The sequence below is a fragment of the Vanacampus margaritifer genome, chromosome 5 (assembly GCF_051991255.1).
Source record: "Vanacampus margaritifer isolate UIUO_Vmar chromosome 5, RoL_Vmar_1.0, whole genome shotgun sequence".
Taxonomy (NCBI): Eukaryota; Metazoa; Chordata; class Actinopteri; order Syngnathiformes; family Syngnathidae; genus Vanacampus; species Vanacampus margaritifer.
Window position 1 is genome coordinate 14,581,586 of NC_135436.1, and position 15,174 is coordinate 14,596,759.

The window sequence follows — 15,174 nt, forward strand, 5'->3', positions numbered from 1 at the left end:
AGGTGTTTGCAAAGGTTATTTGGGAACTGTTAGCAACTATTTAGGACAGTATTGCGTTTCCTACTCATTTTCCACTGTTTGGACCTTTTGCCAAGTGCTGGTAAAGCAGGCAAATATATGAATACTGTTTAATTTAGCAAAACGTATTTATTTTGTAATAGTTCAGGCAGCTCATTTAAAGGGTTAGAAAAATTTCAATTGCTTCAAAGATGTAGCTATTGCCAGTTACATCAGCAGACACTATTTGATGTAATCTTTGAGAAGCCAATGTTGGCTTTATTGCCACTTTGTGTCCATCCAGGTGGGAGATAACCGCTGTCTGCTGCAGTCTCTGAAAGATTCCCCCTACTACCACAACTTCCAGGATAAGGTCAGGCGAGGATTGGGGTTCTTTGAATAAACAAAAATAAAACAAGATTAAAATAACAAATGTATGTTTGTTTACTTCCATTTAAATCCAGGTCAGCTTGTGGGAGGTACGCCTGTCAGACTTGGATGAATACCTACTAAGTCTTAATGCCATCCAGAGAAGATGGGTTTATCTGGAGCCTATCTTTGGACGGGGAGCATTGCCCCGAGAGGAGGCCCGCTTCAAACGAGTTGATGAAGACTTCAGGTATAGATCTTTTTGTGAGAAGGTTGTGGGAAAAAACTAAAACAAATGGTCAGTCCCCCTTAATTGTAATACTTCAAGTAATTCAGGATACTTTTATGCACACTATCAACGGTAATTTTTCATTCCTTTTTCTTTTACCTGTTGTCCTCATTGAAGGTGCATTGTGCATTGAACAAGCCTGACACAGATGCTGCAGTTACGCTTTGGGCCAGAGATGGCAGTCGCGAGTAAAAATGCACAAAGATACTTTCAGGTTATGGGGGAGCTGGAGCCTATCCCAGCTGACTTTGAATTAGTGGGTGGTACAGCCTGGGCTGGCCTTTTGTCAATCGGGGCATCCTCCTATTTTTTTTTTTTAAACCAACAAAAATGAACCCACTTATCTCTGTTGGTTTGTTATTGTTCAGCTCTAAAGAGTTTTATAATCTAAATTTCAGTGGGAGGCATTTATTGAGATGCAATTGGCTAGTTTGATGATGAAGTGCTGCCAATGAGCTCAACCATGAATAAATAAATAAAAAAGTATTTTTTTTTAGGTCTCATTAGTGCCAGTTGTATCATTTCCATGGATAATGCTGTATATTCAATGTAAATAATGCAATTTTAAAATCATGAATAGCCACCCCCACCACCATCCCCCGTCAAAGATTGATTTTTTTTTTTTTACTTCAGCTCAGGTGCACTTTGTGAGGCGTGGCTCCGTTTTGTCCCCATGTAACCTGATCTATGATTCTATGTTTCTAAATTTCTGGAAACACCTTAGACAAGGCCCCAGTAATTGACAAAGAACCCTGACCTCAACCCCATCAAACACATTTGCAATCTCTTACTGTATATTTTATCATTTTCACCTTCTGTGGGTATGATGGCCAGTTCTCTCAATTTTTGTCGCAACTATGACATGATATGTACTCTAAACATTAATTAACAGTAAAATCCCATGTGCCACAGGTCTATCATGTCAGATATCCAGAGGGACAACAGAGTAATTTCTCTGAGCTCAAGGGCTGGCATCAGAAACTCCCTGGTGACCATAATGGACCAGCTGCAGCGCTGCCAGAAGTCACTCAATGAGTTCCTGGAGGTACTATACATACATACCAAAACCACCAAACACATGACATCCATCCCTTAATGTATGACTGCTTCATACGAATGTGTGATACCTGTGTGACTCTTTTAGGAGAAGCGCTCTGCCTTCCCAAGGTTTTATTTTATAGGAGATGATGATCTTTTAGAGATTCTCGGTCAAGCCACCAACCCAACGGTTATCCAGTCGCACCTCAAGAAACTGTTTGCAGGTCATGAGCCTTTACTCGCCTTTACATGTTTTTTTGTCTGGATTATTGGTGGACACCATTTAAATCTTGAAGGTTTGTACCTTGAACAGGGAACCTAATCAATGTACTACCTGCGCAGGCATCCATAGTGTTGTGTTTGATGAGCAGTGCCAGCACATTGTGGCCATGTGTTCCTTGGACGGAGAGATGGTACCTCTCAGAAATACTGTTCATATATCCAGCCTTGTGGAGGTAAACAAAAAAAACACCCCACATCATTTCAATTAGACTTTACACCAATCTGATCGACTGTATCGGCATTTTATGCAAAATCAGTGTAATGACGTCATTGATCGGCTCCGTGAAATAAGACATTACATGTTATAGTCAGTGTTTTTTAAATAGCTTTTTGTTATTTTCTCCCCATGCATTTCAGATGGCGTAAATTACTTGTGTTTTAGCTATTTGTTGGCCAGTCCCTATTCCCACGAATGGCGGCAGTCCACTGTACTGTAAATATAAAAGTTGTTTCACTTCGATATATTGCTCCATATTATGATCGAATCAGTGATTGGTCGCTGATTCGTGATCAGCCGAAAAATCCTGATTGTGTAAAGCCTAATTTCAATACAGACGTAGTCTGTTGCCCAGTGTTTCTAATTTATGTCTGCTTCATAGGTGTGGTTAAATGAACTGTCTAAGGAAATGAAGGGGACTTTGAGGGAAATGCTGTATGAATGTGTCACTGCAGGGAAAAAAGGCGAAGTCGATCCCACACGTTATCCGTCACAAGTACGTATGCATAATTTTTCGTACGTTTCTCCCCCCCTTTTTTTTAAACTTAAGTCTGCTTCTCATTTATTTATATTTGTTGCAATGTCTTTTTTTATTTTTATTTTTTACCCATCATTTCCTTTAAACAAAAATGCCTGGAAAGTAAAACATTTATTTTTTGGGTACAGATTTTGTGTCTTGCAGAGCAAATCCAATTCACTGAAGATGTGGAGCGAGCACTCAAGGAACACAGTCTTCAGCAGCTGGAGTTTGAACTCACTGCCAAGCTGGAACACTACACCACAGTGGACACCAGCTCTGATGACCAGACAAATACAGGCAAGCCTACTGTTGTTTTGTATGTGTTTGTGCATGCATTAGTGGACGTTCACTTTAAATGAGAAGGCAACACAAAACATTGCTTTACAATAATAAGTAACCGTCACTTGACTAAAATCACAAAACAGGTGAGCATGATTAGTGATATATAATTACCTGAGCAACTGTGATGTCATTTTGAGTCAACAGCTATAGACTAGTGGGGGCACATAGAACATATTATTGTTAAGAACTTTTTGGGTTGACTTTCCTTTTAAATTACCTTTAATGGAAGGCTTGATTTGTTGTAACTAATTAGTTTAGCTTAGTGTACATTTTCAACACACGCCTATGTCCATGTTACATCCAACAACACTAATATGGTGTATACTCACTTGCCGAACAATAGATAGACATTTGACTACAAGGAGGACAAAAAGAAAATCAATACCATAATGCATTGCAAAAAATTTCACTTGGTAGGCTTACTTCATCGTGTTGCCTCGAAACAATGGCCTCATTTTTTCAAGAACAACGCTTGAGTGCTGTGTAATTGCAATCTAGTTCAATATTTGCACACAATCTAGTCACGTGTTCAATAAACGTCGGCCAGTTTTTATTATTTAAAAAAAAAAAATAATAATAATAATGACTTAATACCCATGAAAAATAATGACGTTATCAAATTAACTATAGACAAAATATTAATATTTTTTTGCTACAAATAGAGTCCATAAGTGAAGTATCCCTTTAAATCCATTATATATAGTCATTCATTCATTCGTTTTTCTGAACCGCTTACAAACAAACAAAATATTGTAGTTATTAACGAGTAATCAGAGGTCAGAGGCAATAGTTAAAAGGCATGTACTGTAACTAATACCTAAACATGAAAAATAAATAAATAAATAAGCAAGTGCAATTGAAATGCAAGTTGTTAACTGACAAGAGTGAAACATTTGATGTCATGTGCAATATGTGCCAGACAGTTAGTTAAGTTGCTTTTAGGTGCACAGATTGTAATACTGCCGCTTCAGTTCCAAGATGTTGGCTCACCTTCCCTGCTGTTAGGAATTATGGAGCTATTGTGATGGAACGTTGTTAACATATTATAGAGCAGCGTTTTGTATTCCACAGCACCTTCTCTTGCCACTAGCATTTTTGTGTAGTGACATCCATTTTGATTTCCTACAAACACGCAACTTAACCACTTGGGTTTAGTAATGGTGTTTATGTGCAGTGTAGGCTAATGGCTTATGAAAGGAGCAGATTATTGTAATGAAATCAGCACTGCCTGTTTTAAAGGTGTTTATTGAGTGTTTAATATTAGATAATGTGAGGAATACGATTATTCATAGATGATTAGACCTCTACTTCATTAGTCTGTCCCTTCCTAGCTATTATAGATAATACAGTACTAATGATATTTACTCTTACTTACCAGTCTATTAGAGTCAACAGTGTCAAGACAAGACATTAAACAAGACAATAAAGCAACAACAATCCTTAATCATCATAAATAAGCATTTTGTAGTCTAATATTTTTGTTTACCAGTTGTGTACGTCAGGACATTCAGTCTCTTTGTCATTATATTGTATTTTTCTGAACCCAAATGACAAAAACACAAAGATGATAGAACAATAGAACGAATAAAAAGTAATTGAATGGATACGCCAAAATGTAAGATGAAGAGATGAACGGCGATCTAAGGGACACAGCCCAGTCTCTGATGTATCAATAATTTAGATGAAGTGGTGGTGTGTATTCAAGAATGCATTTTGTGTGGTTGCTAGCCTGACATCAGAGATGTATTTCAAAATTATCTCTAGTCTCTACAGTATATGTCTGTGTACAGTGTGCCCTTGCTACTTTGTGGTTCAATTATGGCAGATTTTCATTTGTGACCAATTTGTGACCGCCCCCCCCGACACACACACAAAATAATAATAATTAAAAATTTAAAATAATAATAAATAAATAAATTAAAATAAAGTTTAACCTCTACTTCGCGGAAATTCACTTATTGCGGGGGGCTTGGAGCGTATCACCAGCAAAAAGTGAGGCGACACTGTAGTCCTTTTCAGAGCATGCTTGTGTATCAGTGGAATTAATATTCAGCGTTTCTCTGTGAGTAAGTAGTAATTATGCAGCTAATGAAATGATTCTTGCTAACTGATTTGTGTGAGTAATTTGAATGCTTGAAGAAATTAACTATTCTCTTTAATCTATTTGTTCTTCTCACAATTCCTTCAATTGGTAATTTTGATAGTAAACAACATTGTAAACCAATACAATTTAATTTATTTGCAATGCATCATCCTTAAAAGGAATTAACTAATTTAAATGCGTAGTTCATTGATACTATTTTTGTTGGATTGCAAGTGAGAAGGTGACAATTAGGTATAAGACGATTATTGTTGAATGTACTTTACATTTCATGTATTATCATATTTCACCCATGTACTTGTTGATATAATAATGGCCCTGTACAGACACTGGTATTCTGCAGCTGAAGTTGAAGGCCTTGATCCTGGACATAATCCACAACATCAGTGTGGTGAAGCAGCTACAACAAGAAGGAGTCAGCAGCTTTGAGGCCTGGGCCTGGCAGAAGCAACTTCGCTTCTACATGGGACCTGATAAATGCTGTCACATTAATATGGTGGATGCACTGTTCAGCTACACCTACGAGTACCAGGTGGGTAACTGCAACTGGTTATGTCTCTTTTGTTTTTCTTGGAACAGTCCACCTCCTGCACACATTCAGAGGGAGGCTTCTCCTTGAGCATGACCTTGTGATTTATTGAAGAGGACATCCTTTCCATAATGTTGGCACACACTCGATTCCAATTATATGTGTCACCATTAATCATTGTCCCTGAAAGATATGAAAATTGGACTTGTTTAAAAATAGCAAAATCATCATTGTAAGTCAGAATCTAAATGGGAAGATAAAGTTGGTGCTTAACATTTAGTTCACAATAGCCTGTGTGGGGGAGTATCTACTCAAATGGAAGTCATTTGTCAGACATCAAATTTGTGTATATAGAGTATTTTAGCCAGATAAATGACTCATCTCATGCCACTCAGGAGTGTGTACCGGTAGTCCTCTCACCTCCAGTCCTCATTTGGATCAAGACCAAAATGTACACCTGGCTCCATACCCACATCCTGTATATGCCTGAATTACAAGTTTCCGAAATGATAAAAGACCAGAAAAATATAAATAAATGCCTAATTTGGACCCAGATGTAATCTGTACTTTTACTACTTTGCCTTCCACCACTAAATATCAGTGACATTGAAAAATTGTAATAACAAATCAAACGGCAATGATAGCAGTGAATATGTTATAATTTGAGTTAAAACTTTATGTATACTCTTTTACACACTATGGCAAGCCCTAGTGAGATAGTAATACTAGTAACACTCAAAGCATTGTATAACAGAGCAGAATTATCCCTTACCACACCGTTGTCTCTGGAACTCTTGGTTTCTGTCAAATGAAAAGTGTGTGAAACTTCAAATTTTCCAAGTCTTAGTTAGTTTTTTTGTTTTTCCAAAGCTACATAAAAAAATACATTTGGAAATACAGTTTTCAATTGGACACTGGTATGGACATGTTCATCCATACTCATTCCAGTTTACAGCAACCAGTAAAGTGTCTTTGGTATGTAGACACCATCATTCGGGGAACTTTCCAGCTGCAGATTTCTTAATGTACCAGGAATAACTACCATTTGGGGGAGCTGTTTATTAAAGAATGGGTAAAAGTAAATGCACAATGAGACACTAAAAGCATTTGTCATTATGTTTTCTGGTCACCAAATTGTTTTCAGATTCTGTATCTTAATCATCCACCTGCTTTCTCTCTATTCTCATTGTATCATCCTACTGTCGTCCTCTTGATCTCCTCTTTTACTCTCAATTCCCTCTCCATTTTCTCTCTCTCTGTCTTTGCAGGGGAATGCGGCGAAGCTGGTGCACACTCCACTGACTGATAAATGCTACCTGACTCTGACTCAGGCCATGAAGATGGGGCTTGGGGGGAACCCCTACGGGCCAGCTGGAACTGGCAAGACTGAGTCTGTCAAAGCCCTGGGTGGGCTGTTTGGACGCCAGGTGTTGGTGTTCAATTGTGATGAGGTAAAAACCATACTCAAAATCCTTCATTATCACATTATTATCACGTTGTTTATCTTTAGAGTTTGGTACATTGTGTATAGACAAAAAGATTATATTCTTTAATCTTTGTTTGCCAGCTCGTGTTTTGAATAATTACAGATCTGACTTCAAAAGGAAGATGAAAATGAAAGTCTATTTTCCTGTTTTGTCTTCTTACCCAGGGCATTGATGTGAAATCAATGGGACGCATTTTTGTGGGCTTGGTGAAGTGTGGCGCATGGGGCTGCTTTGACGAGTTCAATCGTTTGGAGGAGGCAGTGCTATCTGCAGTTTCTATGCAGATTCAAGCCATTCAAGACTCCCTTAAACATCACAAGCTCACATGCGAACTGATGGGAAGGGAGGTCAGTGAATACGAACTGATGCAATACCATTTAGTTTTGCAAGTACGGATATCAAGCTAATTTAGTGTCTCAATGCCTATGTTCTTAGATGATTCTCTTGCTTAGTTCAGTGGCTTTTCATAGTCTACCTGTACTAAAGAATACTGTACTTTAGCAAATACTGTACTGTTGGGGTGCATTATTTTCAGCCTATTTATTCAGAACTTTCAACATTTATTAATATTCTACAAAGTAAATTAGACTACCAATGAATACATATTTATTTATTTATTTATTTAAATTTATCTTATCTATCTCCCTTGCAGGTTGAATTAGACCCAAATTCTGGAGTGTTCATCACCATGAACCCAGCAGGAAAAGGTTACGGAGGCCGACAGAAACTTCCAGACAACCTAAAGCAGCTGTTCAGGCCGGTGGCCATGAGCCGGCCTGACAATGAGCTTATCGCTGAAGTCATTTTGTATTCTGAGGGCTTCAAAAACGGAGAAATACTGGGTCGCAAACTGGTTGCAATCTTTAACCTAGCCAGGTATAACTTGTATTGAGTTGTGCTGTAGGTGTGGATTGTGTTTTACAGTAAAAGCCCTGTAACGGCAATGACTTCTATCGCAGTCTATTGATTCTTTGAAAAAGTTATGTTCGTACTTGGACCAGCCCTACAGTCAATTGAGAGTGGTTAAGCAAGCTTCTTTTCTTTTTGTGTCTAGGGAGCTATTGACCCCACAACAGCACTACGACTGGGGTTTGCGTGCTTTGAAGACAGTGCTGAAGGCCTGTGGTAGTTTGCTGCAACAACAGAGGAAGAGTCATGACAAGGACAAAAGTGAGACCCTCTATGAATATTTTCAATATTTGAAAGTTTTCCTAGCAGGGCAAACAACTGAACCATTACATTTTATATGAAATAATAGGTGTAGGTTTATTAATTCAATGCATTGTTCTTTTTTTTTTGTGTAGTCAAAACTTAATTAAAAAGAGTTTTTGGTCAATTCATGTCGGTGCTAAAGTAAGTGAACCCTGAGCTGCATTGCTTAAAACAAACAGTCAAGTAGGATCAGGTAGGACAAATTGGTAGGTAAACTAACCACTGAAATGGACCAATAAAATGAGAGGTTTAGCAAATAAATTGTGCATCACTGACTGAAACAGACAAAACCACGTCACTTTAGTCTTACCCAGGTGAACCCATACAGGTCAGTCATGCTGAGAGGAAGAGACCTCAGGGAGTGGGTAGTAGCAGCACATCTCTCAGGGGAAAGCTATAAAGTCATCTAAAAAAAAAATTGAGCTTCATCATTCCACTGTGTAGCAGATCATCTGCAACTAAAGAACACTGGAAATTACTACAATCCTGCCTAGAAGTGTATGACCTTCTAAAATATCAGCAAGACCCACAAGAAAAATTATCATTCATGTAAAAAACTCGAACATCACATGGAGGGATTTGCAGACCTTTTTTGCTGCATCTGGGCCACATGTGCATGCTTCAACAATCAGAACAAAAGTCAATCGACAAGGCTTTCATGGAAGGCTTGCTAGGTAGAAGCCTATAATCACAAAAAAAAGATCAAAGCTGCCCATCACAACTTTGCCAAAGAGTACCTGGACAAACCTGAAGCTTTTTGGAAGTCCCTTCTGTGGACAGATGAGTCCAAAATTGTGAACTGTTTGGTCACAACTAAAACAGTCATGTTTGGTGAAAAGTCAACACTGCATACCAGCAAAAGAACCTTCTCCCTACAGTGAAGCATGGGAGTGAGAATGTTAAATTCTGGGCTGACTTTTCATCCTCAGGACCTGGACAACTCAACATAATCCAGGGAATCATGAATTCTGAAGAATATTGTGAAATGCTGGATCATAACCTGAAGCCGTCCTTTGTGAAGTTACAGCTTTGTAGAAGATGGATCATCCAGCATGACAATAATCCAAAGCATTGCAGCAATACAACCAATGAATGGCTGAAGAACAAGATTCATGCTCTAGATGTGCCCAGTCAAAATCCTGACTTAAATTCTTTTAAAATACTGTGGCGGGACCTGAAGCGGGCAGTTTATGTTAGACGCCCATCCAACCTCTCTCAACTGGCTGCATTTTGCAAGGAAGATTGGCAAAAAATTCCCCCCAAGTAGATCTGATAGACTGATAAATCACTAAGGAAAGTGTTTGGATGAAGTTCTCATTGAAAAAGAAGGCGCAATGTCCGATTAAGTGAGAGGTTCACATACTTTTACACCCATGAAATCTGAGTTTTTCTCAAATCAACAACTTTTGTTCAAGAATGAATGACAATATTATCATTTTTTTTGTTCAAGTCCATTATTTTCAATGTCAGTGTGTAGATTTGGGTATGACTAAACATTATTACTAGGTTATTTTAATATTTTATACAAAAAATCTGACCATGCCTGCAGGGTTCACAAACCTTTGAGCAGCACTGTATATATAATGATTAGGATAACTTAATGAGTACAAAAGACAAACATATGAATGTCGCGCAAATTGAATTGCCTAGCCTGCCTATTGAATTGAATAGCATTATATTATAGCAACTCAAATGTAATGCCTGAACTGCCCTCAAGCGCCACCACGTCTGTTTTTAGTTACAGAAAATGATACATCAGAAACCTCTTTAAAACCAGTCTTTAATGTGAAGGTTTCTACACTTATATAACTTTGAGTTCTATATCACCAGAATGGAGTTTAAAACGTTTATCAAGCACACACAGGCATAATCAACTTTTTTATATGGATGTTTAATATCTGCTTTCTACTACTACGACAACTTATAAGGGACAACAAAGGTTTATGATTCTATACTACAATTTAAGCTAAATGAATTGAAGCAAAATTCCTGAGTGGAAGGGTTTGAATACACATCAAATTGTCCATAGAGTGTTCCAGTGTGACATTGTAAGCCTCCTTTCCACAAGTCTGTGCTTTCCTGAGAAGTAACAGGGCCTTTGCAAAGCAGCCAGAGGGCTCCCAGGTGGTTCGTCTGCTTTGAAATTGACGGGAGTCATCTTGGTGTAGGCAATGTGGCTGTCCAAACTGTGGGTAATTTTTGTAACATGAATTACAGGCAGAACATTTGATTATTTTACAATACTGTATTTGTTTGTGTTTTTAGTATTTGTTTAACTTTACAACAGAGAGGAATGCCCTTTAACATTAAATCACATTTTTTGTACTCCATTATTTTCTTTTCCGTGCAGTGATGAGCTCAAAATAAAAAAACAATTATGCATTTCTTACATACTGTATCAAAACATGTAATCTTTGACATTGCATTTGAAATATAGTATGAAGTACAGAGTTGAACTGAAATGGGAGCCAATTTTAACACTAATGACTCACACTGAGCATGACTATAAACCTTCCATCCATCCATTATCTGTAATGCCGTACCACTTGCTAATAATGTATGATAAATAAAGCATGAATATAGATACTGTCCACTGACAAATATTGTGTCTTAATGGGCATATGAGAGGATGGAGAATAATGTTCTGTCAGCCATGCATGTCCTTTACTTCTTGCCCATACTACTAAACAGTGTTTACTGTTTCATGAAAAATGAAATATTTTACAGTATTGGCAAAACTCTGGCCGATTATTGTTATTTTGGAAATATAATTGGCCAGGCTGATTAATTGGTCGGGCCCCAGAAAACATCTGATTAATGTGTAGTTGTACGATAGTGACAGAGGAGCCTAATTTACTTCTTTGAAAAGCAACACAGTATATTGCTTTTATGAAGCACATTTAAGGCTACTCAACTTTTCGATAACCTCAGGCTGTAATTTGTCTTTGCTTTGCTACTGTACTGTATACTGTTTCTAACTTTTTCTTTGTGCCACTTCCATTCTTTCTTTTTCTCTCTCTCCCTCTTAAATCCCAATTCCTTGAGGTCTACCACCCACCCGTTATCTGCTCAACACACTCATGTTCACACGTGCACACACACAGACACACACTCCTCATGCCCATCCTTCACGTGGCAATGGTTCCCAAGCCTCTCTGGTGTTTGACTCAGTGTGCAGTCAGTCCAGTCAAGTATTCTACTGTGCTCTGAATAAACTACACTTGGGCAGTCCTTGCAATCTCTGAAAGCATGCCACACTCTTAAACAACAAATAGCATGTTTAAATTACTCTTCTAATTTAGTCATGTTTTTTTTTCTCCTCGGATTTTTGTTGTTGTCATACTTAAATTAAATTAAATTACATTTTTTGTTTGTTTTCCTTTTGTTATGTGTATGCAGTTCAAGAGATCAATCTTGTTGTCCAAGCATTGCGACTTAACACCATGTCCAAGCTGACGTTTGCTGATAGCTCGCGGTTTGATGCCTTGCTCAGAGACGTCTTCTCCGGGGTCAGTTTCACTGATGTTGAGGACCTGATCCTCACTGAGGCCCTGGAACAGGTCTACAAAGAGAATCGACTTGAGCCTATACCCACTCAGGTGTGTGTGTGTCTGTGCTTCTGATCACTTTTGCTCGCGCAGTTTTCAGATTTGCCATAAACATACAAGACAGTTATACCTTTAAACAATTTTGTGTGCGCAGCTCAAAAAGGCGTTGGAGCTGAATGAGCAGCTAAGGCAACGCATGGGTGTCGTAATTGTAGGGCCAAGTGGAGCGGGCAAGTCTACCCTGTGGAGGATGCTTCGGGCTGCTCTTAATAAGACAGGCAGAGTAGTAAGTGATTAATATTCTTTTCCCCCACCTTTAAACCCACCAGTTCCGGTTGGTTACAGCTAATTATTGATTTATTTTGTTATGGATGCAAAATTGACATATTTCCGTTTCAATATGTTGCTTTCTTATGTTGTAGGTAAAGCTGTACACAGTGAACCCTAAAGCAATGCCTAAACAGCAACTTCTGGGACATATTGACATGGACACAAGAGAGTGGGCTGATGGCGTCCTGACGCATAGCGCCAGAAATGTGGTTAAAGAATCCCAGGGTGAGAAGATTGGTTGGTTGTGGACGGTATTTGTTTTATGTTATGTTCATTCATATTATTTATTTTACCCCCCAGATGTAAGCTCTTGGATTGTGTGCGATGGTGATATTGATCCAGAGTGGATTGAGAGTCTGAATTCTGTGCTCGATGATAATCGCCTTTTAACAATGCCAAGTGGAGAACGTATCCAGTTTGGACCCAATGTCAACTTCCTGTTTGAGACTCACGACCTGAGCTGTGCCTCCCCAGCTACAATATCTCGCATGGGGATGATCTTTCTCAGGTCAGTGTTGTTGAACAATGCAAGTTTATTTTTCCATTATTTTCCCTGTTCCAAAAATCATTTTATTTTTTCAGTGATGAGGACATTGATGTGGGTGCCTTGGTGAAATCGTGGTTGTGGAATCAACCCGAACAGTGTCGCTCGAGTTTGGAAAACTGGCTAGGAGATTACTTCCAACGAGCTCTCGACTGGGTCCTCAAACAGGTAACTTTTGCCCTGATTCTGCAAGAAATGTTTAGTCGACATTTCATTGGGTAGATCTGCACAATCTAATGACTTCCAAGGCCCTTGTGAATCGTCAATATTATGCACTATTGTTCCACACCATTATAAACTACTTGGGGTGAAAGATTTTGGAAAATAACATAGTTGCAATTTCATTTGCGCTGATTTTTTTTCATGGTCTTATTTTAAAGGTGTTTTTCAAGAAACAAACTTTATTACAACAAACAATATTATTACTATTACACATTATATGATACTAAGATAAAGGCAAATGAAGCATTAATTAACAAAAGTCATTTTATTGACTACAATTATGGTTACGTATTAAATACATTGACGTGCAGTCTTGTAAACCTTCACCACTATATAGTAATTCTGCCACACAAGGGTGTTGCAAACATACTATTCTATACTGTAAATCAGAAAGAAAACACCAACTAAAGAGTATATTACAACTATGCACTTCTCAGTCACTCAATTGACCATATTGACAGATTAATTAAAATAAAACATACATCCATCACCTGAACTGCTCATTCACACGCATAAAGAAATAAACATTACCGATCTACAGCGAGTAACATCACAGACGCTAATGTGTAGAAAAAGTAATATGATATCTGACGTAACAAATTTTCTATTACAAAAACATGTAAGCGCCAGCGGGCATTACAACTCCTCGGCACAGGCTTGCGAGGGTGCGCGCACGTAGCGAGGGTTACTATTTTCGGCAGGCTTCGTTCACTCTTGCAAAACGTTGCAAAGACACTCGCCAGACACTGACAAAGCCTCATTACACTCTCAAACCGTTTTTCTTGTCACAGGGAAATTTTGAATATGTTCAAATGTGATGGCAATAAGAAAATATCTCTTGAAATAATTAGTGTATTGACTGATCATTTAACTTGTTAGATGGGCTAAAATAAAATACACACACAAACCTGTTTATATAACATTAATTGATTAATTGAATTAATAATTAAACTTTTTAAATTATGGTGATAGCATAAATACTTATTTTGAGTTTTGGGTATGGAGACTATATATGGTGCTTGTATGATTCTTGTAACATACTATTAGCAAATGTGCAGACAAATGAAGAAAACTGTTCTTTTCTGTATTTCCTTCTTGAGAATGACTTTGTGGTGGAGACCAGTCTGGTGGGAACAGTACTCAACGGTCTGTCACACCTCAGTGCTGTGACAGTGCGTGGTCAGTTCATTATTGGTCTTCTCAGAGGCTTAGGAGGAAACCTCAACCTCAAAACAAGACAAGAGTTTGCCAAGGAGGTGAGAACTTTTTGTTTTGTTTGTTTGTTTTTAGGCGCACATCATGTAATTGTATTTTGGTATGGTATTTTCATTCACAATCCATCTAATTGTTTTGTTGATTTGTTGTCGCCTGTGAGTGTAGAGTTGACAATGCATAAACATTTCTCCTTTGTTTAGTTGCTGAGCTGGGCCAGTGAAACCCCACCAAGCACCAGAAAGCCGCTTGATACCTACTATGACTCTGACAGCGGCCATCTTGCAGCTTATACATTGCAGCGGCCTGACAGTCTCAGGCTGGAGCAGCTCTCTCATTCAAATTCACTACCGGTAATTGAGACTCCAGATATGCAGAGGGCACTTCACTGCTTCTCCCCCTGGCTCACTGCTCAACACAGGCAACCCTTCATGGTAGTGGGACCAGAAGGCTGCGGAAAGGGGTAACTACACACAGATGTGGAAGATACATCCACTCAACAAACTGTTGATTGGATAGACTTGCTCAATCTACTGGGATGCAAAATTAGAGCTGTATTTGCTCTATTCTGCCTTAAAAGTTTGTTGAATTTTGAACGGCACTATCTAATCATTGCTACAGTAATTTTGACACTTGTTATTGTGCATCTATTGACATTGTCAATCAAAAGTTAAAACTATATATATATATATATATATATATATATATATATTTATCTTTGTAAAGGCACATGTTAGCATAGCTATTCATGTTGTAGCATATAAAGTCATATACCTGATTTGCACTTCAACATGCTTCAAAAATTCACACCAACCAGTTTTTGCACAATTTAACAGCTTATATCAAAAATCCATTTTCAATGGGACAGATGTTCAACTTTCTAAGTCATCTTTACACTCCCTTGATTACCTGCCGCGGTGGATCAGGTGGTAGAG

The 15,174-nt window shown here is 38.2% G+C and overlaps 1 protein-coding gene across 3 annotated transcripts in view; it reads left to right on the forward strand.

Annotated features, from left to right (window-relative positions):
• dync2h1 (dynein cytoplasmic 2 heavy chain 1) overlaps window positions 1-15,174 on the forward strand; it is an 80,565-nt gene that overhangs the window by 16,615 nt on the left and 48,776 nt on the right. For all 3 annotated transcript variants that reach the window (XM_077565479.1, XM_077565481.1, XM_077565480.1), the window contains exons 28-46: window positions 302-370; window positions 462-616; window positions 1,568-1,700; window positions 1,800-1,917; window positions 2,036-2,148; window positions 2,575-2,688; window positions 2,859-3,009; window positions 5,482-5,687; window positions 6,953-7,135; window positions 7,336-7,518; window positions 7,824-8,047; window positions 8,226-8,341; window positions 11,783-11,982; window positions 12,086-12,217; window positions 12,354-12,486; window positions 12,562-12,769; window positions 12,844-12,973; window positions 14,128-14,283; window positions 14,443-14,702. In XM_077565479.1, coding sequence (XP_077421605.1) covers window positions 302-370; window positions 462-616; window positions 1,568-1,700; window positions 1,800-1,917; window positions 2,036-2,148; window positions 2,575-2,688; window positions 2,859-3,009; window positions 5,482-5,687; window positions 6,953-7,135; window positions 7,336-7,518; window positions 7,824-8,047; window positions 8,226-8,341; window positions 11,783-11,982; window positions 12,086-12,217; window positions 12,354-12,486; window positions 12,562-12,769; window positions 12,844-12,973; window positions 14,128-14,283; window positions 14,443-14,702 — 2,984 coding nt within the window. The remainder of the gene's footprint in view (window positions 1-301; window positions 371-461; window positions 617-1,567; window positions 1,701-1,799; window positions 1,918-2,035; window positions 2,149-2,574; window positions 2,689-2,858; window positions 3,010-5,481; window positions 5,688-6,952; window positions 7,136-7,335; window positions 7,519-7,823; window positions 8,048-8,225; window positions 8,342-11,782; window positions 11,983-12,085; window positions 12,218-12,353; window positions 12,487-12,561; window positions 12,770-12,843; window positions 12,974-14,127; window positions 14,284-14,442; window positions 14,703-15,174) is intronic.